The 27,671-nt window shown below is 38.6% G+C and overlaps 1 protein-coding gene across 1 annotated transcript in view; it reads left to right on the top strand.

Annotated features, from left to right (window-relative positions):
- The window catches only part of REC114 (REC114 meiotic recombination protein), an 88,092-nt gene that overhangs the window by 16,833 nt on the left and 43,588 nt on the right, over positions 1 to 27,671 (top strand). The window contains exon 2 of the mRNA XM_044764572.2: positions 6,657 to 6,746. Coding sequence (XP_044620507.2) covers positions 6,657 to 6,746 — 90 coding nt within the window. The remainder of the gene's footprint in view (positions 1 to 6,656; positions 6,747 to 27,671) is intronic.

Below are 27,671 nucleotides of genomic sequence, written 5' to 3'. Positions count from 1 at the left end.
TCTTTTTCTTGCCTGATTAAAATGGTTGGAACCTCCAGTACAATGTTGAGTAGAAGTAGTTTCAAAATATTTGGGCATTTTTTCAGAGATCTTTACGTTATTGATTTCTAATTCATGCTCAGAGAACATACTTTTAAATTTACTGAGACTTGTGTTATAGCCCAGAATGTGGTCTGTCTTGGTAAGTGCTCTGTGTACACGAGAAGAATGTGTATTTTGCTGGTATTGGATGGAGTATTCTGTAAATGTCAATCAGGTCGTGTTGGTTGATAGTGTTGTTCAAGTCTACTATATATGTGCTGATTTTTCTATGTAGTTGTTCTATCAGTTATTGAGGGGGGATTTTTTTTAAAGTGTACAATTTAGGACCTTTTAGTATATTCAGAGTTGTGCAACCATCACTATAACCAATTTTAGAATATTTTCATTATGCCACAGAGAAACCCTGCACCTCTTAGCTGTTAACCCCCAATCCCTCCGTCCCTCTCTCATCCCTAGGCAACCAGTAATCTACTTCCTGTCTCCATGGATTTGCCTATCTGAATGTTTCGTACAATAGAATCACACAATATCTGGTCCTCTGTAGCTGGCTTCTTTAACTTAGATGTTTTGGGGTTTTTGTTTTTCTATTTTTTAAATTTTTATACAGCTTTATTGAAGTATTATTTACATTCCATTAAATTCACTCCTTTTAAAGTGTATCATTAGAGGAATTTTAATAAATTTATACAACTGTGCAACCATCACCACAATCCAAGTTATAGAACATTTTCATCATCCAAAAAATTCCCTTGTGGCCATGTGTAGTCACTCCCCACTTCCAGGCCCAGGCAACTACTGATCATCTTTCTGTCTCTGTAGTTTTGCCTTTTCTAGAAATTTCATATAAATGGAATTGTTCGATATGTAGTCTTTTGTGTCTGGCTTCTTTCACTTAGCCTAATGTTTTTGACGTTCATATCATGTCAGTAGTGCTTTCTCTTTTATTGCTGAATGATGATATTCCTTTGTTTGGGTATACCACATTTTGTTTACCCATTCATCAGTTGATGGACATTTGAGTGTTTCCAGTTTTGGGCTATTATGAAATATGCAGCTATGACCATTTATGTCCAGGACTTTATATGGACGTATGTTGTCATTTCTCTTGGATAGAGATGTCTAGGAGTGGGATTGCTGGGTCATGTGTAAGTGTATGTTTAATGTTTTAAGAAACTGCCAAACCATTTTCTGAGATGATTCTACTATTTTACATTCCCACCAGCATTATATAAGGGTTCCAGTTTCTCCATATCCTTGCTTGCACTTGATTGTCAGTCTTTTGGATTATAATCATTCTAGTGAGTGTAAAGTGGTTTCTTGTGGTTTTAATTTGCACTTCCCTAATGACTAATGCTGTTGAGGATCTTTTCTTGTCCTTAATTTTCTAGTCATACTTTTTTTTGAAGTGTCCAAATCTTTTGCCCATTTTAAAAAATTGGGTTGTTTTGTTTTATTATTGAGTTGCCTGAGTTCTTTATATATTCTGAATTAACTCTTTTATCAGATATGTGATCTGCAGTTATTTTTTCCCAGTCTGTGGCTTGTCTCTTCCATTTTCTTTTCTTTTTAATTGATTTTTTTATTGAGGTCATAATAGTTTATAACATTGTGAAACTTCAGTTGTACATTATTAGTTTTTAGTCACCATATAAATATGCCCCTTTACCCCTTGTGCCCACCAACCCAACCCTCTTCTCCTCTGGTAACCACTAAACTGTTCTCTTTGTCCGTGTGTTTATCTTCCACATATGAGTGAAATCACATGGTGTTTGTCTTTCTCTGTCTGGCTTAATTCAATTAACATAATACCCTCAAGGTCCATCCATGTTGTTGCAATTGGAACAATTTTGTCTTTTTTTATGGCTTAATAGTATTCCATGTGTGTATACACCAGATCTTCTTTATCCAGTCATCAGTTGATGGGCCCTTGGGTTGCTTCCACTTCTTGGCTATAGTGAATAATGCTGCAATGAACATAGGGGTGCATAAGTCTCTTTGAATTGTTGATTTCAAGTTCGTTGGCTAAATACCCAGTAGTGGGATAGCTGGATTGTATGGTAGTTCTGTTTTTAATTTTTTGAGAAATCTCCATACTGTTTTCTATGGTGGCTGCACCAGTTTGCATTCGAGAGAAGGGTATTCAAATCTCTAATTGTGGATTTGTCTATTTCTCCTTACAGTTCTGTCAGTTACTGTTTCATGTATATATTTTTTTTGAAGAAGAAGATTAGCCCTGAGCTAACATCTGTTGACAATCCTCTTCTTTTTGCTGAGGAAGACTGGCCCTGAGCTAACATTCATGCCCATCTTCCTCTATATGTGGGATGCCTACCCAGCATGGCGTGCCAAGCAGTGCCATGTCTGCACCTGGCATCCAAACCAGCGAACCCCAGGCCGCCAAAGCGGAACATGCGCACTTAACTGCTATGCCACTGGGCCGGCCCCTACTTCATATATTTTTAAGCTCTGTTATTGGGGCATAAATGTTTTGGATAATTATGTCTCTTGGTTAATTGACCCCTTTATCATTATGAAATGATCTTCTTTATACCTTTTGATACTCTTGCCTAATTCTAATATAGCTTCTCCAGCTTTCTTTTGATTATTAATAGCATGGCATACATTTTTACCACCCTTTTGTTTTTAACTTGTTCATGTTTTTATATTTACAGTATATTTCTTGTAGGCAGCATATAGTTGTATCTTGTCTTTTTAACCTATTGTCAGATTGCTTTTCATGGGGATGTTTAATGCAATCATTAATAGGGTTGGGTTTAAGTCTATAATTTTGCTATTTGTTTTGTATTTGTCTCATCTTTCTTTGTTCCCTTTTTATTCTTATTCTGCTGCCTTTTGGATTAATTTAGTATTGCTTGTAATCCCCTTTGTCAATTATCTTTTAAAGAAGACAGGTAGACAGATAAGTAAGTAAATACCAAGTAACAAAAGTGGTAAGAGCTATGGAGAAAAACAAAACTGGAGAAGGGAATAGGAGTGATCTAGTTTGGGTAACGGGGAGAGTTGGTGGCGGTTTTCATTAGGATGGTCAGGAAAGGTTATACCTGAAAAGATGACATTTAAGCAAAGATCTGAAGAAGATGGAGTAAGTCATGTGGATATCTAGGAGAAGAGAATTCCGGATTGAACAACAATTGTTTATAATGGTTTATAATCGTGAATATGCCTAATAGTTTGAAGGAGCAGCGAGGAGGCCAGCGTGGCTAGAGCAGAGTGCAGAGAGGGCTGTGAGAGCAGACAGGCAATGGAGGGCTAGATTGTGGAGTGCTGTACATGAGTCTCTGGGTGAGATGGAAAGCTACCGCTGGGCTTTGAGCTGGAAAGGACGTGATCTGACTTAGGTTTTAAAAAGATCACTCTGGGGGCCAGCCCCGTGGCCGAGTGGTTAAGTTTGCACACTCCACTTTGGCGGCCCAGGGTTTTGCTGATTCAGATCCTGGGTGCAGATATACAACTATGTACTTGGGGCACTTTGGGGAGAAGAAGAAGAAGAAAAAAAGAAGATTGGCAATAGATGTCGGCTCAGGTACCAATCTTAAAAAAAAAGATCACTCTGGCTACTGTATTGAGAATAAACTGTTGGAAAGGGGGAGCAAGAATAGAAATGAGAAAGACAGCTGGGAGGTTATTATAATCTATTAGAGATGATGGTAAGTCAGCCCACGCCTGTGAGAAGTGGTTGGATTCTGGATATTTTGAAGGTAGACATGAAGGATTTGCTGATGAATTGGATATGGGTGTGAGAAAAGGAGAGGATTCAAGAATGATTCCACAGTATGGGCCTAAGGAAATGGAAGGGCAGAATTATACTCTGACATGGAAAAACTATGGAAGTCAATTGTCCACAACAGCCTAGCACATGGTAGGTGCTTTGTGTTGGAAAAGGCTGTCTTGTGCATGCAGTCTTTCAACCCCCTCTTGGCCACGAAAGAATGGGAGTTGGGCCTGGAACGCTTCCTTACCAAGAGATAAAGAGTCCTTACAGCCTGTGCTCCTTTGTTCTGCTTAAGCATCCTATGGCACCTGGCCAACTCCACTGCTCTATCTGTCCCCTTAGGGGAGGGGACAGGGTCCTTCTGCTGCAGCACGAGAGGGGTGAGTGCAGGCAACTACCCTGTGTCAGCTGCTTAGAGGGACCTGCTGGCCAAAGGGAAACCAACCCCCACTAATGATGCTAATCTTGCTCTGTGTCTCCTCTATATGAGTAAAGCACTGTTCCATCCAGTGTTTGACTGTGTCGCGTGGTGACTCCAGTACCAAGTAGCAGTGGGCAGAAATGTTTAGACTGATACTCCTGGTGATAGACAACAGAAGCCACTTGCTCAACACTTTGTAAATATTGAATGAATAAATAAATGAATGAATGGAAAGGCTAGGACTTAAGTTAGGGGCTGTTAATTTTGAGATGACTATTAGGTTTTGGTTTTTGTTTTTGTTTTGAGGAAGATTAGCCCTCAGCTAACTACTGCCAATCCTTCTCTTTTTGCTGAAGAAGACTGGCCCTGAGCTGACATCCACGCCCATCTTCCTCTACTTTATACATGGGACACCTACCACAGCATGGCTTTTGCCAAGCGGTGCCATGTCCACACCTGGGATCCGAACCGGCGAACCCCAGGCCATGGAGAAGCGGAACGTGCAAACTTAACTGCTGCGCCGCTGGGCTGACGTCACTATTAGACCTTTAAGTGGAGATATTGAGTGGGCAATTGGATGTAACAGTTTAGAGGGCAGGGGAGAATTCTACTGGGACTCTCCTGAAAGTCATTAGCCATCGCTTGAAAAAAGTTATAAAATAATTTGTGAAGAATTGGCATCTCCATAATGAGTATTTCTACCCAACAAGAGATGTATATAAGAATGTTCATAATAGAATTATTTGTGGTAAACCTAAAATGGAAGATAATATTTACCAAGAAAAGAATGAAAAATAAATTGCAGTATAATCATAGAATGGTATTCTACAGTAATGAAAATGAATGAACTCAGGTACATTCAGCAACATTGATGAAGCTACACATAAAATAATTCTTTATGTATGATTCCATTCATGTAAATAAAACTAAACTATGGTGTTAGAGGTCAGGGGGAAGGAAGCAGGTAGTGATTGGGAGACAGCACTAGGGTACCTACTGGAAGGCTGATAATGTTCTGTTTCTTTGCCTGGGTAGTGATTGTGTGTTTGCTTTATCATTGTTCATTGAGATGTACATTTATGTTTTGGACACTTTTTTGGATATATGTTATATTTCCAAAGTTGATATGTTAACATACTGCCTTCCAAAGAATTTGCTGACCAGATTCTAGTTTCCAAAGCTGTGCTTGACTCCTGACTGTGCTTGTGGTTTTAGGTGGTTCATTAAACTGTAGTGGGAAGAGTGTTGTACAAACAACTGACTTCCTAATACTGGGAAAAAGGCAGAATACGACCACCGAAGGAAATAGTGCAGGGCTTATCATGCCCCCCTTGATATCTAAAATGTTGTTCAATTTTTAAGTTTAAGGAATTTAAAGTGAATTAGAGAAAACTCAATAGGAAATCTTGAGTTTAAATATAGCATTAAAGCTCTAAACCCCACATATGAAACTATATAAGAACATTATTTCTCAATAGAATGCAGTAACCATGTAAAAATGTACTTAAGTTGAGTTAGGTAAGTGTTAATTATTTTGAGCTTTGAACATTAAGGTGAGTCTATAATTTCGTCTTATTTATACAAGCATGTTTACCTTACAGTGTTTATTAATGATATTAAAGCTACCTATACAGGGTAGTCACTTAAGACCCAAATCCCGCTCTAATTATCTATTAGTCATGTGCTCCCTGACGTTTTGGTTTAATTGCCTCAACTCCTCTCCACAGCTATAGACCATATCTAACAAGATAAAATATAATGGGGTAAGTCCAAGGTCTTACATTTAGGTTGAGATGAAGAAAGCAAAGGTATGATTTACCACCATAGATGATGAAGTTTCAGGAGGTTTTATTGATATAAGACCAAACTCTTCGATCGGACTACCTCCTCAAAAGGTTAATGTGATCATAGGCTCCACTACTGCAAGCAGCAGGAGGTAATTAGACCACACAAAGAGCGTTATGGTCAGTTTGGGGCACCATATTTTAGGAATAACGTTGACAAATTAGAGCTCATGCAAAGAAAAGTAGCAGGTTTTAGGGGTTATGAAAATGGATTATATAACTGAAGAAATTAGGATTCTGAAGTCTCATAGCAACCCTGTAAGGCATTATCCCCATCTTACAGAAAGGAAATTGAGGCTCAGAGAGAATTAATGATTTATTAAAACATAACTGAAAAGTGGTTGGCTCAGACCCCACATGTATTGATTCTTAATCTGGTATTCTTTTGTTTCAAAACATCAGTTTTAATTATATTTTTAAAAAGCTTGTCTGTTAGCCTTCTATGAAGAGACACTTGAAACTGTAAGGGAATCATTACAGATTAAATGAAAGGAAAGAGAAAATTTGGAACAGGAAGATCAATGTAAGAAAATACTTTGCTTATCAGTATTATAAGTTTATTAGTATCACAGAAATTTATTGTCTTATGCATATTTCTCTGTCTCTCTTTTTCAAGGTTTTTGAGTCCAATGAAGAATCTGGTTATCTTGTTCTCACCGTAGTTATATCAGGTCATTTCTTCATTTCCCAAGGACAGACACTACTGGTAAGTTTTATGCATATAGTTTAATATGAAAATATATTTCTTTATTTTCATAGCTTTACATTAATTTTTGTATCCTCGAGCTTCTTCAGTCCCACTAAAATTCATCACGTTCAACAAATTAAACATTTATCAAATGTTCTTTAACAGTAGGAAATACAAAAACGTACTGAATATTGCCTGCCCTAAAGGGATTTAGAGTTTTGTTGGAAGTCAAAGTGGATCAAACGGTCGAGATTAACTGGTATTATAAAGGATTCTTAACTGGGGAGATGAGGCTGAAGACAGGCCAGATTTATAGAGAAATGTGTGGAGGGTTTTCCAGATAGTGTATCCAGAAGAAAGAGCATATCCAGAAGAATAGGTTTAAGGAAATAGCTGAAAGAGAACTTGACACGTGGTTTTATTGATATAGCCCTCTCTAAAACCCTAATTTTATAGAGATGCATTTGTTCTTTATTCTGAATACAAGAAAGTAAATGTAATGGAAGAGTATTACATCATTTAGCTGTGAATAATATCTACATAGACATAATAAACTTGTACAAATATTTACTGAATATCTATGAGGGCATAATTTATTAATTTAACAAATATTTATTGAGCAATTACTATATGCTAGGCATTGTTCTAGGTGCTAGGAATATAGCAGTGAACAGCAAAGACAAAAATCCCTGTCATTATGGAGTTTCATCATTCTAATGGGGAGAAACAGCAATAGAAGGTCAAATATATTCAAAAGACATGAATTTTTGGTGAATCCCTTACATGTTCTATTATAGTCTGATGGCAGCATCTCACAGTTTTACGTTGTGATGATTCATCTCTCCGTTTAAGTGGAATATAGCCTTATCTTTGAGTGTGAGGTAACCTGCAAAGTCATCTTTGTGTTCCTCGTGACTTTTAAAACTGCAGCATGAGTTGTACTGTTAGGGCTTGTATCAGTTGCAAGAGATGAGATTTCTTCTTCACCTGCAAATGAAGAATATTCCAGACAGTGGACTAAGGGATACCTAGCACACAGCTAGTTCTCCCTGTCAGTATTGTGAGTCTTTGCTGAATGGTGACATTTATGCAGTTTGGCTTCCTCAGACATAGGGGGCCACTGTGCTTAGTCTTTGTGCCATCGGTTTGCCCCAGTTGGTAAATGTTGTTACAAACTGGTGGAGGTTTCTTTGTATCATACATGGGATGATTTTTGCACTGCATTTACCAAACTAAGTTTATCAAATTCCAAGACACCCACTACTGAGAAATATAAAGGTAACTATAATTTGTACATGTTATATATGTATATAACTTAGATATTGAATATTTTTTTAAATCTTTAAAAATTTTTTTAAATCACCTTATTGAGGTATAATTTACATAAAATAAAATTCACTAATTTTAAGTGTTTGATTTGATGTATTTTGATAAATGTATGTACTCATATAACCACCACGACAATCATGATATAGAACATTTCAATAAACCCAAAAAGTTTCCCTATGCCCCTTTGCAGTCAGTCGGTCTGCCCATCATTGGCACCTAGCAAACCACTGATCTGCTTTCTGTCACCATAGTTTTGCCTTTTCTAGCATTTCTTATAAATGAAGTCATGTAATAGGTGGTCTTTTGTGTCTGGCTTCTTCCACTTAGCATAATGCTTTCGAGATTCATCTATATTGTTCATTCCTTTTTACTACTGAATAGTACTCCATTTTATGGATAAACCTAATTTGCTTATCCATTCAACTTTTGATAGACATTCGGGTTGTTTCTGTTTTTTGGCTGTTATGAATGATGCTGTTATAAACATTTGTATACAAGCCCTTGTATGTACATGTATTTTCATTTTTCTTTGGTAAATTCCCTAGAGAGGACCTGTTGCTGGGTCATATGGGAAATCTATGTTTAACTTTATAAGAAACTGCAAAATTGTTTTCCAAAGTTGCATTCCCACAAGCAATGTGTGAGGGTTCCTGTTGTTCCACATCCTCACCAACATTTGGTATTGTCAGTCTTTTTAAGTTTAACTATTCTAGTGGGTGTGTATTTCATGGTGGTTTAATTTGCATTCCCTTAATGACTAATGATATTGAACATCTTTTCATATGTTTATTTCCCATTTGTATACCTCACTGGTGAAGTGTCTCTTCATATCTTTTAACCATTTTTCTTGCTGTTAATTTCTCCTTTTAGGTCTGTTCATAGTTGCTTTATGTACTTTGGTGCTCTTGTGTTAGGTGCATATATATTTATAAGTATTATGTTCTCTTGATGGAGTGTCCCTTTTATCATTATAAATTGCCCCTCTTTGTCTCTCATTACCTTTTTTATTTTGAAGTCTGCTTTGTCTGATATAAGTATGGCAACACCTGCTTTCTTTTGTTTGCCATTTGCTTGGAGTATTGTCTTCCATCCCTTCATTCTGAGCCTGTGTTTGTCTTTAGAGCTGAGATGTGTTTCCTGGAGGCAACGTATTGTTGGGTCTTGTTTTTTAATCCGTCCTGCCACTCTGTGTCTTTTGATTGGAGAATTCAGTACATTTACATTTAGAGTGATTATTGATATATGAGGGTTTAATGCTGCCATATTATCACTTGTTTTCCGGTTACTCTATATTTCCCTTGTTTCTCATCGCATGTATTTCTGACTGCCAGTTCAGTTTGGTGATTTTCTGTGATGGTTTTCTCAGTTTTCTCTTTATTTATCCTTTATGTCTCTGTTGGGATTTTTTGTTTAGTGATTACCATGAGGTTTGTATAAAAGGTCTCATAGATGAGATGGTCCATTTTCTGATAGCCTGTTATTTCCTTAGTCTAAGCAGGTTCATTCCCTTTCCTCTTCCCCATCTAAGTTATTGTTGTCACAACTTATTCCATTTTGTGTTGTGAGTTTGTGATTAAAATGAAGTGATTTATAGCTATTTTTTAATTTTATTTATTTATTTAAGATTTTATTTTTTCCTTTTTCTCCCCAAACCCCTCCAGTACATAGTTGTGTGTTTTTAGTTGTGGGTCCTTCTAGCCACAGCATATGGGATGCTGCCCCAGCATGGCCCAATGAGTAGTGCCATGTCCGTGCCCAGGATCCGAACTGGTGAAACCCTGGGCTGCTGAAGCAGAGTGTGCAAACCCAACCACTCGGCCATGGCGCCGGCCCCTATTTATTTATTTTTATTTTTTGAGGAAGATTAGCCCCGAACTAACATCTGCCACCAATACTCCTCTTTTTGCTGAAGAAGATTGACTCTAACATCCATGCCCATCTTCCTCTATTTTATACATGGGACGCCTGCCACAGCGTGGCTTGCTAAGTGGTGCGTAGGTCTGCGCCCAGGATCCAAACCACCGAATCTCAGGCCACTGAAGTGGAACACACAAACTTAACGGCTATGCCACCAGGCAAGCCCCTGATTATAGCTATTTTTGATGCTTTCCTTCCCTCTATCTTTAATGTTATAAATAAGTGTTTGCTAATCTGTTTTGATAGAGAGCTGCAATTTTCTGACTGTGTCTATCTCCTTGTTCAAGGCTTTGTCAATCCTTTCTTTTTTCTTTTTTTTTCTAGATATGAGGGCCTTCTTGATCATTTCTTTTGGTGGGGGCTCTTGTGGTGATGAACTCCCTCAGCTTTTGTCTGTCTGGGAAAGTTTTTATTTCTCCATCATATCTGAAGGATAGTTTAGCTGGATAGAGTATTCTTGGCTGAAAGTTTTTTCAGTATTTTGCATATATCATTCCACTCTCTCCTTTAACCTATATTAAGGTTTCTGCTGAGAAATCTACTGAAAGCCTGATAGGGGTCCCTTTGTAGGTCTTTTCTTCTGCCTTGCTGCCTGTAATATTTTTTCTTTGTCATTGACTTTTGCCAGTTTTACTAATGTATCCCTAGGAGAAGGACGTTTTACATTGATGTAATTAGGGGTTCTATTAGCTTCATTTACATGTAATTCTAGCTCTTTCCCCAGATTTAGGGAATTCTCAGCTGTTATTTCTTTCAACAAGCTTTCTGCTTCTTTCTCCCTCTCTTCTTCCTCTGGAATACCTGTAATCCTTATGTTGCATTTCCTAATTGAGTCAGATATTTCATGGAGAATTTCTTCATTTCTTTTTAGTCTTAGTTCTCTCTCCTCCTCTACCTGAAGCATTTCTATATTTCTGTCCTCTGACTTACTAATTCTCTTCTCCATAATGTCAGCGCTGTTATTTAAGGATTCCAGATTTTTTGTCTGTGCATGAGGAAGGTTGGCCCTGAGCTAACATCTGTTGCCAATCTTCCTCTTTTTGCTTGATGAAGATTGTCACTGAACTAACATCTGTGCCAGTCTTCCTCTGTTTTATGTGGGATAACGCCACAGTGTGGCTTGATGAGTGGTGAAGGTCTGTGTCTGGGATCTGAACCTGTGAACCCCGGGCCGCTGAAGTGGAGCTGTGAACTTAACCACTACGCCACTGGACTGGCCCCCTGATTTTTTTTAAATCTCATTCATTTGTGTTCTTTATCTCCAACGTTTGTGTTTGTTTTTTTTTAGAGTTTCAATCTCTTTTGTGATGAATTTCCTCTGGTCATTAATTTTATTCATGAGTTCATTGAACTGTCTGTCTGAGTTTTCTTGTATCTTGTTGAGTTTCTTTATGATAACTATTTTGAATTCTCTGTCATTTAGATTGTAAGTGTCTGTGACTTCAGGATTGGTTTCTGGATACTTGTCATTTTCCTTCTGGTCTGAAGTGTTAATGTATTTCTTCGTGCTGTTTGGTGGGGTGGACCTTTGCCATCACATAGTGGTAGTATCTGGTCACAGATTCCACCTGCCACCACTGGGGGAGGGCAGGAGCTGTTTTTTCTAAGAACACCACAACCCCTGGCAGTTGTGCTCATCGGGCTGTCTGTGTCTGGTCACCACCACTTCACACACACAGGCATAGGTGCTCTGGTGGGGATCCCCTGCCCTGGCCAACTGGCCGAGCTAGTGTGCCAGGCAGGATTAGGGGGAGGGGGTGCCTTCTTTCCTACCCGCGCTCCTGCTCTGCACTCCCTGGTGTTTGGATTGGTGGAGGCACCCCCGAAGTGGCTTAGCTGCCTTAGAGTGGAGTGTTCCTGCAGGCTGGGAAGCAACTCGGAGAGCGAAAGTGTTCCTACTAACGGCTGCCTTTCCCCCCTTCTCCTCTCAGAGTCACATGTCAGCTGCCATGCAAGGTCCTGTGCCCTAGATTACTGCCACTGGGGAGGGGAGGAAATCTGCTTACCTCCTTCCACTGCCTCCCTGGGGATCCAGCACCCCCACCTTCACGCGGATGGCTGCGTGGATCTGTCAGATATATTGCGTGGTGTGTATGTCCTCTGTTGGTTAATGAATGTTGTTTTTGTTGTATCTTAGGAGGGAGAACCTAAGGGAACAGCTCACTCAGCCATGCTGCTGATGTTGCTCTCTTTTAACTATTTTTGAGTTGTCTTATTATATTTGAATCATGAGAGTTCTTATTCTGATTACAGGTCTTTTTTTTTTTTTTGCTGAGGAAGATTTGCCCTGAGCTAACATCCATTGCCAGTCTTCCTGTTTTTGTATGTGAGCCGCCACGACAGCATGGCCACTGACAGACAAGTCAGTGTAGGTCCATGCCCGGGAACTGAACCCAGGTGACTGAAGCAGAGGGTGCTGAGCTTAACCACTAGGCCACCAGGGCTGGCCTTGATTACAGGTCTTTTACCAGAAATGTGTCCTGCAAATATTTCTCTCAGTCTGTGGCTTGCCTTTTCATTTCTTTCATTTTGAAGAGCAGAAGCCTAAAATTTTGATGAAGTCCAATTTTTTCCTCTTATAGCTTATGCTTTTTGTATGCTACTTAAGAAATTATCTACTCCAAGATTGCGATGATATTTTTCTCTTTTATTCTAGAAGTTCTGTAGTTTTAGCTCTTACATTTAGGAATATGGTTCATTATAAATTTTTAATATTACTTAATAACATTAATATTTGTTATTATTTTGTATAGAGTCCCTTCTTCCCCTCAATTGAAGCAATGTGGTATTGAAAAAAGTTTACTGTATTATGGAATATAGTCATGGTCTTAGGGAATCTACTTTTGGAACCATTGAGTTTTTTTTTTTTTGAAGAAGCTCAGCCCTGAGCTAACATCTGCCAATCCTCCTCTTTTTTGCTGAAGAAGACTGGCCCTGAGCTAACATCTGTGCCCATCTTCCTCCACTTTATATGTGGGATGCCTGCCACAGCACGGCTTGGTGAGCGGTGCCATGTCTGCACCCGGAATCCGAACCGATGAACCCAGGCCGCCGAAGTGGAACATGTGCACTTAATAGCTGTGCCACCGGCCTGGCCCTGAGTTAATTTTTAATATATGGTGAGAGTTAAGAGTCTGGGTTAATTTTTTTGTATGTAGATAACAATTGTTCCAGCACCATTTATTGAAAAGACTAGCTTTTCCTCATTGAATTACCCTGGTACCTGTGTTGAAAATCAGTTTACTATGTATGTATGGATCTACTTCTGGAAACTCTTTCTCTTCTCTTGACCTATGTGTTTATCCTTGCTCCAGCAACACACTGTATTGATTACATTAACTTTGTTGTATCTTTTGAAATCAAGTAGTATAATTCCTCCAACTGTGTTCTTTGTCAAAGTTGTTTTGGCTATCCTAGGTCATTTGCATTTCTGTATAAATTTTAGACTCAACTTTCCTACAAAAAAGTCTGCTGGGGTTTTGTTGGGGCTTGCTTTGAATCTATAACCTATTTTGGGGAGAATTGACATCCTAATATTGAGTCTTCATGTTACAACTCTCCATTTATTTCTATCTTTTGTTTATTCCATTTATATACTTTCTCTCAGCAGTGTTTTGTAGTTTTCACAATAAGTCTTGCACATGTTTAGTTAAATTTATCCACTAGTACTTTATAGTTTTATGTTATTGTAAATATAATTTTATAAATTTCAACATCTAATTGTTTGTTGCTAGTATGGAAAAACACATTGATGTTTTTCATGTTGACCTTGTATCCTGTGATCTTGCTAAACTCATTTATTAGTTCTACAGATTTTTGTGGATTCTTTAAGATTTTTTACATAGATGATCTGTTGTCTGTGAATAGACAGTTGTACATTCTTACTCTACAATCTATACACTGTCCCTACGTCACCCGCCCCAGCCTTTTCCCCTCGATTACACTGGCTAGTTCATCCTTTACAATGCTGAGTAGAAATAGTGAGAATTGACATCCTTGCCTTGTTCTGGATCTTAGGGGGAAAGCATTTGGTCTTCTCACCCATGAGTATAATGTGAGCTGTAGGGTTTCTGCAGATACCCTCTATGATATTGAGGAAGTTTCTTTCTATTCTGAGAGGTTTTAATCATGAAGAGGCGTTGAATTTTATTGAATGCTTTTTCTGCATCTATTGAGATGTTTTTTCTTTTCTTTTTTTTTTCAAAGATTGGCACCTGGGCTAACAACTGTTGCCAATCTTTTTTTTTTTTCTGCTTTATCTCCCCAAACCCACCCTGTACACAGTTGTATATCTTAGTTGCACGTCCTTCTAGTTGTGGGATGTGGGACGCCGCCTCAACGTGGCCTGACGAGTGGTGCCATTTCCGCGCTCAGGATCCAAACCCTGGGCCGCCACAGCAGAGCTCACGAACTTAACCACTCGGCCACAGAGCCGGCCCCGAGGTGTTTTTTGTTTCTTTAATTCTGTTGATGTAATAAATTTTTAAAATATCAGTTCTTACTGAGTTAATTTTTATTGTAGAAGTATTTGATTTTTTAAATTATGTACATGTATAAGTGTGATAAAAAAGAATACGTGTTTAAGAAACATTTTACCCCTCAAAGAGTAATTTTCATCAGTCATACAATGTATTCACAGTATTTTCTGGATTCCACAAGAACCAACACATAGAATAGCAAACACATTTGGATTATAATATATTTTAATTGCCAATTTATGTTGGTATTACACCCTCTCCCCTCATATTAATCTGGGTTGTGATATATTTTTAGAATTTTTCCCATAAAAGGTAGGGACCAGATGGACATGGAAAGTTTTGTCCACTTTGTTTTAGTAGAGAATCCAATTGTTGGCATGGATTAAAATGTGCTATATTTGTACTATCAAATTTTTATGGAAACTGCACAACCGAAATCATTTCTCTCGGAGAAACTGATGGCTGGGGCCCGGTAACAGCTCCCTGTGTGATATGTTTTTGTAGAAATCCAAATAGGTCAACAAGGCTTTGGGCTTTCTGCTTGGACCTGGGCAGCTTTTTAAACTTAATTTCCCTTAAAGTTTGTAGTTCTGTGATTGCCACTTCCTCTGAAGTCTGTGGGAACTTAATGCTTCAGGTTAAACTGTAGTTTGGTGTCCAGTAATACCATAGGTTTCCATTTTGCTTGTTCGGTTAGCATCTGCATTCAAGTGAGGATGTCACTGCCAGAAGGCTCCATGCAGACCCACCACTAGGCCTTTCTATTCTCTTGTCGTTTCTTTCAAAGGGTTGGTATAGCAAGAAGACAGGGAGACCTTGGCTCCATCCTCTATCTACTTTGGACTTAGGCTCGGCTGGCTTCCCCTTTCCAGTCTTGGCATTTTGAACAGATTCTCCCTTGGCTATTTTGGGCTTTTAAAATTTGTTTTTAATTATAGTAAAATATACATTAAACTTACCATCTTAACCATTTCCAAGTGTACAATTCAGAGATATTAAGTACATTCACATTGTTGTCCAGCCATCTCCACCATCTGTCTCCAGAATTCTTTTCATTTTGCAGAACTAAAACTCTGTATCCATTAAACAATTAACTCCCCATGCCCCCTTCCTAGCCCAGCACCTGGCAACAACCATTCTACTTTCTGTCTTTATGAGTGTGACTACTCTAGGTACCTCATACACATGGAATCATACAGTATTTGTCTTTTTATGACTGGCTTATTTCATTTAGCATAATGTCCTCAATGTTCATCCATGTTATAGCATGTGTCAGAATTTCCTTCCTTTTTAAGGCTGAATAATATTCTATTTTGTGTATAAACCACATTTTGTTTATCTATTCATCTGTCAGTTGACACTTGGGTTGTTTCCACCTTTTACCTATTGTGATTAATGCTGTTGTGAACATGGGTGTACAAATATCTCTGAGACTCTGCTTTCAGTTCTTTTGGGTATCTACCCAGACGTGGGATTGCTGGATCTTATGGTAAGTCTATTTTTAAATTTTTGGGAAACTGCCGTACTTTTTTCCACAGTGGCTGCACGGTGCACAAGGGTTCCAGTTTTTCAAATCCTTACCAATGCTTGTTATTTCTTGTCTTTTGTTTAATCGTAGCCATTATAATGGGTGTGCAGTGGTATCTTATTGTGGTTTTGATTTGCATTTCCCTAATGATTAGTGAAGCATCTTTTCATATGTTTATTAGCCATTTGTATATCTTCTGGGGAGAAATGTCTATTCAAGTCCTTGCCTATTTTCTGATTGGGTTCTGGGGGCAGGGAAGGTGTTGTTGTTGAGTTGTATTATTGTTTGTTTGTTTTTAGCTATAATACCTCTCCAAACATACAACACAGAGACACACATTTTCTTCTTCACCCTTGTTTCTTCTTTCAGCATGGGCTAGGTGCAGGATGAGCACTGTGAGCGCTTTTTACGGTGGGGACACGAAGGCATGACTTTTCTGACATGGAGCTCTGCACCTTACTGTACCCTCACCGGTTACCTTTAAGTATAACATTGCTTCTGCCACCCACTTTTTTTGCTGCCTGTTCAGTTTTACTGGGCTCTTCCCCTCCTTGTGCTGGAGCTTCCAATCATAGTGTACTTTCTCTTTAATAGGCTGCCATCCACTTCCTCTATCTCAAACCCTTTTTTAAAAGTGTAGAATTCATAACTCCTTTTGGGATATTTCTTTAAATTTAAAAACATATTCTGTTTATAATAGTAACTATAAAGATCCACCTTTTTATCAGCATCTCCTTTCTCAACTCAGAAGTCTCAGAAGCTAAAGTCTCAAGCCGAGGTTCTAAAGATATCCAAGTGGGGAAATTCTTTCCTAAGACTTCAGCCTCTATTTCCAGCCACACCTTTTTATCTCAGTTTGTTCTGATCCCCCAAGGTGTCTTCACCTAAATAAAATTATGTCTGAAACTCAGAAGTTAAATTGCCTTGATATAATTTTAATTCTCTTTTTTGGGCAAACATGGGTCATTCTGGAAACGGTGGGGTTCATGGTCTTTGTTTTGTTTTCCTTTTCACACTCAGTCCAAATAGTCTTCCAAAAGAAATCGCATTACTGTTTACCAGTGAAAATGTTATATTCCTATTTAAGTGAACTCTGGAATCTTCAAACGCTGATTTTAACCCAGTTGGTTTAAAAAATATTTGTTCAAATCACAGTCTCAACTTCAGAATTTTCTGAGAGGAAAGAGCACAAACTTTTCAAATCAAGTTATTCACATAGTTCAACTCTTTAAATTAGAACCAGTCTTTTCTTTGGCCACTTTTTCAGGAAGGATCAAGGAAGACAAAGTTCTTCATAACTTTGTTATCACCCTTCCCACATTTAAAACCATTGGCATCAATTAATACCACTTTTTTGTGTTGTTATCTCTCCTCAGAGAGAGTTGGGTTAGCAAGGGTTTAAGCATTTCGCTGCTGTATTTTTGTACTTTCCCACATCCAAATAACTTCAGCTCTTATGTGTTACTGGCCTGAAAAGCTGCTGAGTACTCGTCTGAGAGGCATGTGAGGGGATCCTCCACTATACTGCCCCATCTCCCCGGGTTTTCAGCTCCCACTGGCAATCTGTGTTTAGCCTTACCCCTTTAGTTGGTGAGGTACTAGTGAATTATGCCTTAGACTCTCTTGCCCTTCTTCTTTTAAATTATCCATCGGGCTCAACTTGTCAGAGTAGGGAAACAGTCTGTAAACTCCACTCTTATGACTAGGCCAGAAGAAAACTCACATAACTGCTCTAATCTCTCATCTCCACCCAGACTTCCTCAGGCAGCCTTCCCAGAACTCCTCCCAAACTTGTTTAACAAGGATGGTGGTGTGTCTGTGTCAGTCTCACTTCTGATGCCAACGATGCCTTTCAGGTGGGTGGAAGGAGAAAGCACGTTCATACACAGTGGAGTTAGATTGAGTTCCTTGCTTAATTGGTAAAGGGAATAGAATCTTGTTAGAAGTGAGGTGTCCACACATGGCTGCAATAGATAGGGTAAATCTCAGCACATCTCACCCTAACCCTGTTGTCTGATGACACTGGTTTTTGCCAGGCTCTGGAAAAACTCACTTTTTGCTAAGCCATAGCCCTTTTATACTTGGGACTTATGTTACATTCCAGAAAAATTTATCAGTTAGCTTCTGATTAAGGGACTGTTTCCAAGCATTGGATTCACATCTGCTGCTTTTTCTACAATGGAAAGCTGTCAGTGCTCAGGTGTTTCTGTAAGCTTTTCAGCGTTCTGAAAATCCACAGCGTCCTTTACATTTTCTATTGGGATACTGGGGTTTTGTTGGTGGCGTTATTGGCATTCTCTCTCTAGAGTAAGAATATTAAATCTTTGAATGTATGTTGAAATCTTTTTTCTTGATTTGTCATTGGCTTTTTTAAAAATTAGTTTCATTGGATTATAACTTATATACAATAAAGTGTACTCATGGGTTCACTGAGTTTTGATAAATGTGCAGAGCTGTATAAACCACCATCACAATCATGATATGGAACATTTGTCTTACTCCCAAAAGTTCCCTCATTTCCACCCACCTCCATCCCCAGGCAACCGCTTTCTGTCTTTCTGCTCTGCTTTCTGTCACTACAGATTGGTTTTGCCTTTGCTAACAATTGCTTTAAATGGAATTATATAGTATGTGCTCTTTCATGTCTGGCTTCTTTTATACAGCACAGTATTTTCAGACTTGTCCATGTTGTTGCGTGTATCACGTTCTCTTTTATTGCTTCATTGTATGGATGTAACACAATTTCTTTATGCATTCACTTGTTGGTAGATATCTGGGTTATTTCTGGTTTAGAGCAATTATGAATAAAGCTGCTATGAACATTTGTATGCAAGTCTTTGTGTGGACATATGTTTTAATTTCTCTTGGGTAGTACCTAGGAGTGGAACTGCTGGGTTGCAAGGTAAGTGGATATTTAACTTTATGAGAAACCGCTGTACTATTTTTCACAGTGGTCTGTGATTTTGCTTTCCTGCCAGCTCTGTTTGATAGTCCATGTTGCTCTACATTCTCATTAATTCTTGGTATTGTCAGTTTTTGTAATTTTAAGTATTCTCGTCTTTGTAATAGTCTGTCGTTGTGGTTTAATTCTCATTTCCTAGATGACTAATGAAGCACGTCATTCATATGCTTATTGGCCAGGTTAAGAAACAAAACATTTTTTTGAGGTGTTATTGACGTATAACATTACATTATAGGTGTATGACGTACTTATTTGATATGTTAATGGCAAAATAATCACCACGATAAGTCTAGTTAACGTCCGTCACCATACATGGTTACAAAAATGTCTTTCTTGTGGTCACTTTTGAGATCTACTCTCTTAGCAACTTTCAGATACGCGTTACGGTATTAACTATAGTCATCAAGCTGTACATTTCATCCCCATGGCTTATTTATTTTGTAACTGGGAATTTGTCTTAAGAAACAGAACATTTTGAGTACCCCAGAAACCTCTCTCATGTTCCCTTTCGGTAACTACTGTATACCACCATCCGCCCAAAGGCTAACCACCGTTCTGACTTCTAATGTATAGATCAGATTTGCCTGTTTTTGTACTTTATATAAAGTGAATAATAGAGGACTCTCCTGTGTCTGGCTTCTTTGTATGTATTGTTGATTGGTGTTGGGATCATTTTCCAGTTTTCAGCTATTAGAAATAGTGCTGCTGTGAACATTCTAGTACATGTCTTTTGGTGAACACTTGTATGTATTTTTGTTGGACATGTACCTAGGAGTGGAATGGATGACCTTGAAGTAGAATGGATGAGTTATGGGACAGCACTTCTCAAACTTTAATGTGCGTGTGAATTACCTGGGCTCTTAGTAAAATGCTGATTGTGCGTCAGCAGGTTTTGGGTGTGGTCTGATATTTTGTGTTTCTGACAAACTCCTAGGTGCTACTGTTGCTGCTGATTCAGGGGTGCACTCTGAGGGACAGGTAATAGGGCATCCCTAGGTTCAGCCCTGGTAGATACTGCTCAAGAGGCTTCCAAGGTAGTTATGCCCAATTGACACCCCCACTAATAATGTGTGGGAGTGCTCCACCTTCTTGACAACCCTTGGTACTTTCTTTTTATTTGGGCAGTTTTGTTAGTGTGTAGTGATATCTCATTATGGTTTTAACTTATATTTTTCTGGTTACTAATGAAATTGTGTACTTTTTCTTATGTTTATTGGCCATCTGGATATCATCTTTTGTGAAGTGTCTGTTGAAATTGTCTGCTCATTTTTCTATTGCGTTACCATTGTTGTAGTTTTTACTTCTATTACATTTTTTTATTCTCCTATTACATTTTTTATTCTCCTGTTACATCTTTTATTCTTTTTATTCTTTTCTTATTTCTTTATTTCTTCCAGCTCCCTGCTTATTTCTACCTTACCCTTAGCCAAACCTCAGTCTGTTACCCAGTATCTGATCTTCGGTCTCTTGTTTCAAAGAACCTGTTTTTTAAAAATTTTATTAAATTTCATACATACAGTGCAATTTTAATTAAAATTTACTTCTGTTTCCAGGTTTTTCCCAAAATTATATGCCTGTTTTTTGGTATCTTGACTATTATATTTTCCTCTTTCTGTTGCAGAATGATTTCATAGGCCCAGTATGGTTTTTCCTTTTTCTTCTTTTCTCCTCCTCCTATTCCCCCTCTCCATCTTCTTTCTCCTTCTCCTCTTCTTCTGTCTTCACCTTCTAAAAATTTTTATTTATCCTTCTGCTTGGAGAAATCTCATCTGGAGACCTGTGGATGAATTCACCTGCAATAACCTCATTGTCCTTGGATACTACTAGATTTTCCTTTCAAATATTACATAAGAGACCTGGTTAATAGAAATTTACATTTCTGTTCATCTGCCTGGAAGCCTGAGAGGAGTGGATTGGGAGCCTGTCCTAGCAGGGGAACGATGTCTCTGTCTAATTTCTTCTGTGAGGAATGAGTATTTTGCTAGCCACAAGGCCAGTTGTATACTAAAGTTATTCCTCCACCTTGCTGACGTATCTGCTCACTGGCTCTGGGAGAAGTTCCTAGATTTCCCAGATCATTGTTTGGTATCCTGCAGTGCACATCCCAGAGCACAGCTGTTTCCGAGGCTCTTGATTGGTAGTGGTGACATGGACTCCAAATGGAGAGTTTCTTGTTTTTCCTAGGGCCCACCAATCCCCTAGTTGTTACTGGTGTTTTTGCCCTTATCTCCTCTGCTTTCTCTCTGAGTCACAGCATTCTTTTCTCAGAAAGATAAGTCACTAGTTGGCTCCTGACATCTTTCTTCCATCCAGATCTGTCTTACCAAGTGCTGCAGAAGTTCTTCAACAGTTTTGTCATATGAAAGGCATCTATTCCTAGTTCCTAGTGCTGATATAGTACTCTCCCCCTTTAGATGTTTTTTGCATTTTAATTGTGATGGGATAAAGATGTGAGGTGGTAAATGCCTCTACTCAAGATGTTATCACACCTGGAAGTATAAAGCCTTTTAGATTATTTTTCTGAAATTTTTTTCCAGTAAAACACTTTAGGTAGTCCACCAAAATGACCTTTTCCCAACAAAGGATAACAAACAGTTAAAATTTTGCAATTTTCTGTGAGGTTTTGTTGTTCATGGTATCCCAGATGAGCTACCGTTTTAGCCACTGGGTGATCTGCTGTCAGAGGGCTGGAATTTCCAAGTACAAATCAAGAACATTTGTGTAGATGAGAGTGTTCACTTACACAGATGAGCACTCTAACTGGGCGATCTTTGACCTAAGCCTGAGCCACTGCGTTGTGCTAAGTGTTTGGTGGGAAACGAGTGTGCGTGTCTAGCGTCACTGATATGGTAATGGCTCTGGGAGAGAACGTGAGGGCTTATCTAGCCTGCTTTGCTTTTAAAACTATAATTATACTTTTGTTCTGTTGCACTTTATTGTGGCCTTTTTATGTCTGTCTTGTCCTCCTTTCTTTAGGGACTAATTCTTGATAAAAATTTTTGAAAGAGCTCCTATTTTGTATTTAGTGTGAAAATCTTAAACACGTGAAGCCAGTAATATTGACCATTTCACTTTTTTCTCTTTTCTCTCCAAAGTGAGTCATAACTTTGGAGTGATGCTTTTGAAAGAATGTTAGCTACTTGCAAGGGGGCGGTTTGGACACTTAAAACCCAAGTGCCTTTTTTCCTCCTTCCTTTTTTCATTTCCTAACATCTTGGAGTCAGACATATTTGCCATGTTTTGTACATTGTGTCTTTATTTTTAGAGCTCCCATTTAGTTTACTAGATTTGTATTTTGGAAGAAAAAGTGCCTCTTTGAAGCTAAATTCTGATTGATTCTTATTGTGTATGTTGAAAGTTTGCATGAATATGTCACTCACCAGTTATCTGTGGTATGTTTTACCATCAATGTCATAACTCAGAATGAAACGTTGTAAATACCATAGTATTTTTACAGTGAAATCTTGAAAAAATTTTCCTTCTCTTATCATTTTTGACTGCAACAGAATAATTCTTGGTTTAATTTACATCCCTATTTTTATCCTTTTATCAAATTACATGGCACGAGTATAGTCATAGTATTCATGCAGGCTTCTAGATTCCTTCTCTTGTTGAGAGTGGTAGTGAGGGGCTGGCCTGGTAGCCTAGTGGTTAAGTTCGTGCACTCTGCTTCAGTGGCTCAGGGTTCGCAGGTTTGGATCCTGTGTGTGGACCTCCACACTGCTTGTCAAGCCATGCTGTGCTGGTGTCCCACATACAAAATAGGGGAAGATTGGCACAGATGTTAGCTCAGGGACAATCTTCCTCAAGCAAAAAGGGGAAGATTGGCAACAGATGTTAGCTCGGGGCCAATTTTCCTCACCAAAAAAAAAGGAAAGAAAGAAAGAAAAAGAATGTTACCGAGTCCTAAGGGACTGGTGACCCACGAGTGGGTCCTTTTGCCTGGAGCAGCTTGCGCCAGTAGAACAAGACTGGGTTCAGAATAGCAGAGCAGAAACTTTATTCTTTGATCAATGAATGGAGGAGGCAGAGTTCATGCTCTAAAATACCTTCTCCCTGAAGGGAAAGTGAGCAGAGTTCTTATGGAGTGTGAAGGGAGAGGGCTGCCTGCATCATCGCTTGGGGCGGGGGCATTTGGTGCATGTGCAGATCTTCCCTTCTTGCACATGGCACCTTTTGCACACATTTCCTTTTGCACACAGCACTGAATCACCATCTCAGACCTTTCTGGTTTGGCCATCTGGCAGTATTCTGCCTTGGTTCCTATAAGCAAGCACAACTTAATCATTAGACGTGGAAAATATTTTAGGAACTCCTCTGGGTGACAAGAGGTTATAGATAGGGTCTTTCTGAAAACACATTTTTGGTATAAGATTTTTTTCCCACAATGCTCAAGTCTTGGATCAGCTTTACTTGGATTCTTTTAAAATAGTAAATCTTTTATTATTATTGGAGATAAGTTGTCATTTTTTTATATTACTAATCATTAACAAAGGGGAAAATGAACAAATTTTACTTCCTTACTACTTAAACTCTTCTTTTTTAAACCTTTAAAGTAATTTAATATTTGTGAATGTTTAATCCTTCAGTGGAGCTTATTGAGGAGACAAAATTTATACACTTGAAGCAAAGAAAATGCAGTCCAAGTAATGTGGTTTAGATTATAAGCACCAGCACCGTAATCTTTTTAAAAAACTTTTTGTTTGGAAATAATTCAGACTTACAAAAAAGTTTCGAAAATAGTGTAGGAATTCCCATATACCCAGCTTCCCTAAATGTTAACATTTGGCATAGAACAATTATCAAAACCAGGAAGTTAACACTGACACAATACTGCTAACTAATCTCGGACCTTATCCTTATTTCCCCAGTTGTCCCACTGTCCTTTTGCTGGCCCAGGATCTAACCTAGTATCCCACACTGCATTTAGTTGTCATATGTTCCTAAGCTCCTCCAACCTGAGACACTTCCTCAGTTTTTGCCTTTTATGACTTTGACACTTTAAGAGTACTGACCAGTTATTTTGTAGAATGTCTCTGAAAGACAGCTGTTCCGCCTTTCTCAGTTCATTATCTCAGGAGGTACATGACATTGATGTGTCTTGTTACTGGTGATGATAACCTTGATCACCTGGTTAAGGTGGCGTCTGCCAGCTTTCCCTGCTGTAAAGTTACTGTTTTTCCCTTTGTAATTAATATCTTGTGCGAAGCTGTTATGAGGTATGCAAGTTTCCTATTTCTCATTATACTCTTGCCCACTAATTTAGCATCCTGTTGCTCTGGTGTTTGCCAAATGGTGATTTTCTTTTCTTTTTTTTTTTTAGGGATTGGCACCTGGGCTGACAACTGTTGCCAATCTTTTTTTTTTTTTTTTCCTGCTTTATCTCCCCAAACCACCCCCGCACACAGTTGTATATCTTAGTTGCCGGTCCTTCTAGTTGTGGGATGTGGGACGCCGCCTCAACGTGGCCTGACGAGTGGTGCCATTTCCGCGCTCAGGATCCAAACCCTGGGCTGCCGCAGCGGAGCACGCAAACTCAACCACTCGGCCATGGAGCCGGCCCCGGTGATTTTCTATTTCTACTATTCTTTCTACATTCATTAACTGAAATTCTACTTTAAGAAAGGGCTGTCCCTTTTCCCTCATTTGATTGTATCAGTATAGACTGATGAATATTCACTTTATTCTGTACATTATCATCCATTACTATTATTATTTATTTTGCCACTAGCACCATTTTGTGAGTTAGACTGTCAGGTTCTTTAACTTCCCTGTGTACCATGAAGTTCAACTTTCTGAAAAATATTCATCTGTTCTCACCTTCAGTACCCTCAGTAGTAAAATGGAACTAACATCTCCTCTGCTGTGTATAAAATAGATTTGCAAACTATAAAATGTGACACAAATCGTAACATTGTCATTATTTTGTTGTTAAATGCCCATAGGTATTCAGAGAACAGAGGCTATTTTCAGGGACAGACTTAAGGGTTAATTCTTTTAGACTATTCGCTTATTTCCATAGAGAGGACCAAGAATGGAGGTGGAGAGAAACAATTGTATGGAGATCAGAGGCAGAAGAAAGCCAAAAGTAAATCATAGAACTTCAGAGCAGCATGCATTCTCACATTCTGCTGTGTACAGTAAATACTTTCTGAATTCCCTAGAATATTATGAAATAGTAAATATATTTCTTTGACTATTAGTTTTGAAAACTCCCTTGTTTCATGTAACAAAATATGTTGCCAAATTAAATGTGGTTTAAAAAACATTAACTTAATTTTTTCCTGCACCTTAAACTGTTGTTTTGTTTGGAGATGTTATTTCTGGTGTACTTTATTAAGGATGTGTGAAACGTACAAAACCATAAGGTACTGTGCATCTTACTACTCTTGGCTGTTTTTCCAATTTGCTTTGAGTCTTTTTAGGTACCTATGACAGTACTGTGTGTGGAAGTCCTTGATGTGACTTTCTCTTACTAAGTTTCTGAATCAATACATATACCCACTGTCCAGGATCATTTCTTCCTCCATCCTGTTTGTTCTAAGTATTTAGAGGATCTATCGAACACTAGATTTGTGATTTAAGATTTTTTTTTTTTTTGTCTTTGGGGATGAAGATTTTATTTCTTCCTGTCACAACAATCAGGCAAAAAATAGTAGACTGAACTGCTAAGTAGGTCGACCTGCCTGAACATGGTGAGGTGGCAAATTCTAATGAGATCTCCTGACATCAGCAGTTACTAGTGATGGGAACAGGGAGTAGAAATAGAAGTATTTGAACTGCAAATAGTCAAGGAAGAATAAATGAGTTTCCGCTTTGTTCAACATTTGTAACTGAGGAAACAGAAGATGTCACATCACAGTGTGTTTTTTCTGTTTCATGTTAATCAGTATGGCCAAATAAAGGCATGAAACCAGAATGAAATAAAGAACAGATCACAGTAAATGATTTTATTAAGGATGTGGGCTACTTCAGCTGGCATCTTCTGTGTTCTCTCATCCAGTAGATTAGAACTAGACTTGCCTCATTGTTGCAGTGTTTATAAAAGCTAACATGAGGGATTGAAGCTATCAAAGGTGCTGTTTGTGCTGGATATTTTGGGGATGGATATTTTGTAACGTCCACAGAGTCATGAAAATCAACAATAAATGCTATGAACTTCAAACTTTTGGATTTAGCTTAGCTTTTGGTTTTGGCTTGAAATTTCATCTTTTTTTGTTCGTCTTTGGCTGTTGACTTGTTTGTACAGTGCAACTCAGTTGAGCTCACCCTTCTCACTGCTGCTCTGACCTGGTCTGCTGAGTACCTAGAACTCTCCAGCTGACAGTGAGAACGCTGGGTACTCTCCTGGAACACCTGCCAAGGTGTTAGCACTTCTCAGTCAGTTACTCTGATTCCTTTTATTTAGTCGAACTCAAACCGAGTATGAGGGGGAAGAATTATGGAAAAATATTTTTAATTGCTGCAAGGCCTTGTGGAGAATTTTTCAATAGAAGAATTAAATATTCACCAGAATTCCATTTGACCGTTTGCTATCAATGCAGTCCTTTGTGCTAAATCTTTCAACTTGGTTGACAAAGAACAACATGCTAATTTTAAATAAATCATATTAAAGCCAAAATATTTTTAAACAACATATTAAAAACAAAACCATTACCTCAGATTAGGCCCTCATTATTGCTCTTTTTAAAATGTTTTTATTTTATTTTTTTGAGGAAGATTAACCCTGAGCTAACTACTGCCAGTCCTCCCCTTTTTTCTGAGAAAGCCTGGCCCTGAGCTAACATCCGTGCCCATCTTCCTCTGCTTTATATGTGGGATGCCTGCCACAGCATGTCCACACCCGGGATCCGAACTGACGAACCCCAGGCCGCTGAGATGTGGAACGTGCAAACTTAACCGCTGCGCCACCGGGCTGGCCCCAAAATTTTATTTTGAAATAATTATACATTTTAGGGTCTCCTTATCTCCTGCCAGGGTTACTTCAGTAGCCTCCCACTGACCACTTCTATTTTGTCTCTTATTTAGTGTCTGTACTGATATCTAAATGATCATTCTAAAATACAAGTCGGATTAGATCACTCTCTTGCTTATGGTTGCTTCAGTGACTCTCACTTGCCTTAGGACAAAGCCTAACTTGCTTAGCTTGGAATGCAAGGACCTCAATAATCTGGGTCTGCTGGCTTTTCTGTCTTAGCTTCTACACTTCCCCAAATGACTTGTGGTTCCCTGAAAACTCTAGTTTTCCTTCTCACACTTGCTGTTAATATTTCCCTGTCTGGCATGCTGTTGTCTCATTGTCTTATTGATTAGCTCCTGTTTATGCTTTAAGACACAGTTTAAAATTTTTATTATAGATATTGTCATACACAATACATACACAAAAGTAGAATAATATAATGAACTCCCATGCATCCACCACCCAACTGCAGATTATTATCAACAGTTAGCAAACCTTTTAACTTGTGTTTTTTTTGTTTGTTTTAACTCAGTTTTTTTTTTTTTGAGGAAGATTAGCCCTGAGCTATCTACTGCCAATCCTCCTCTTTTTGCTGAGGAAGACTGGCCCTGAGCTAACATCCGTGCCCATCTTCCTCTACTGTATATGTGGGATACCTGCCACAGCATGGCGTGCTAAGCGGTGCCATGTCCACACCTGGGATCCGAACTGGTGAAACCCGGGCCACCAAAGCGGAACGTGAGCACTTAACCACCGCACCACCGGGCCA

Source organism: Equus asinus, chromosome 2, assembly GCF_041296235.1.
Source record: "Equus asinus isolate D_3611 breed Donkey chromosome 2, EquAss-T2T_v2, whole genome shotgun sequence".
Classification (NCBI taxonomy): domain Eukaryota; kingdom Metazoa; phylum Chordata; class Mammalia; order Perissodactyla; family Equidae; genus Equus; species Equus asinus.
The sequence above is the reverse complement of the archived record's forward strand: the minus strand, read 5'-3'. Positions and strand labels throughout refer to the sequence as shown.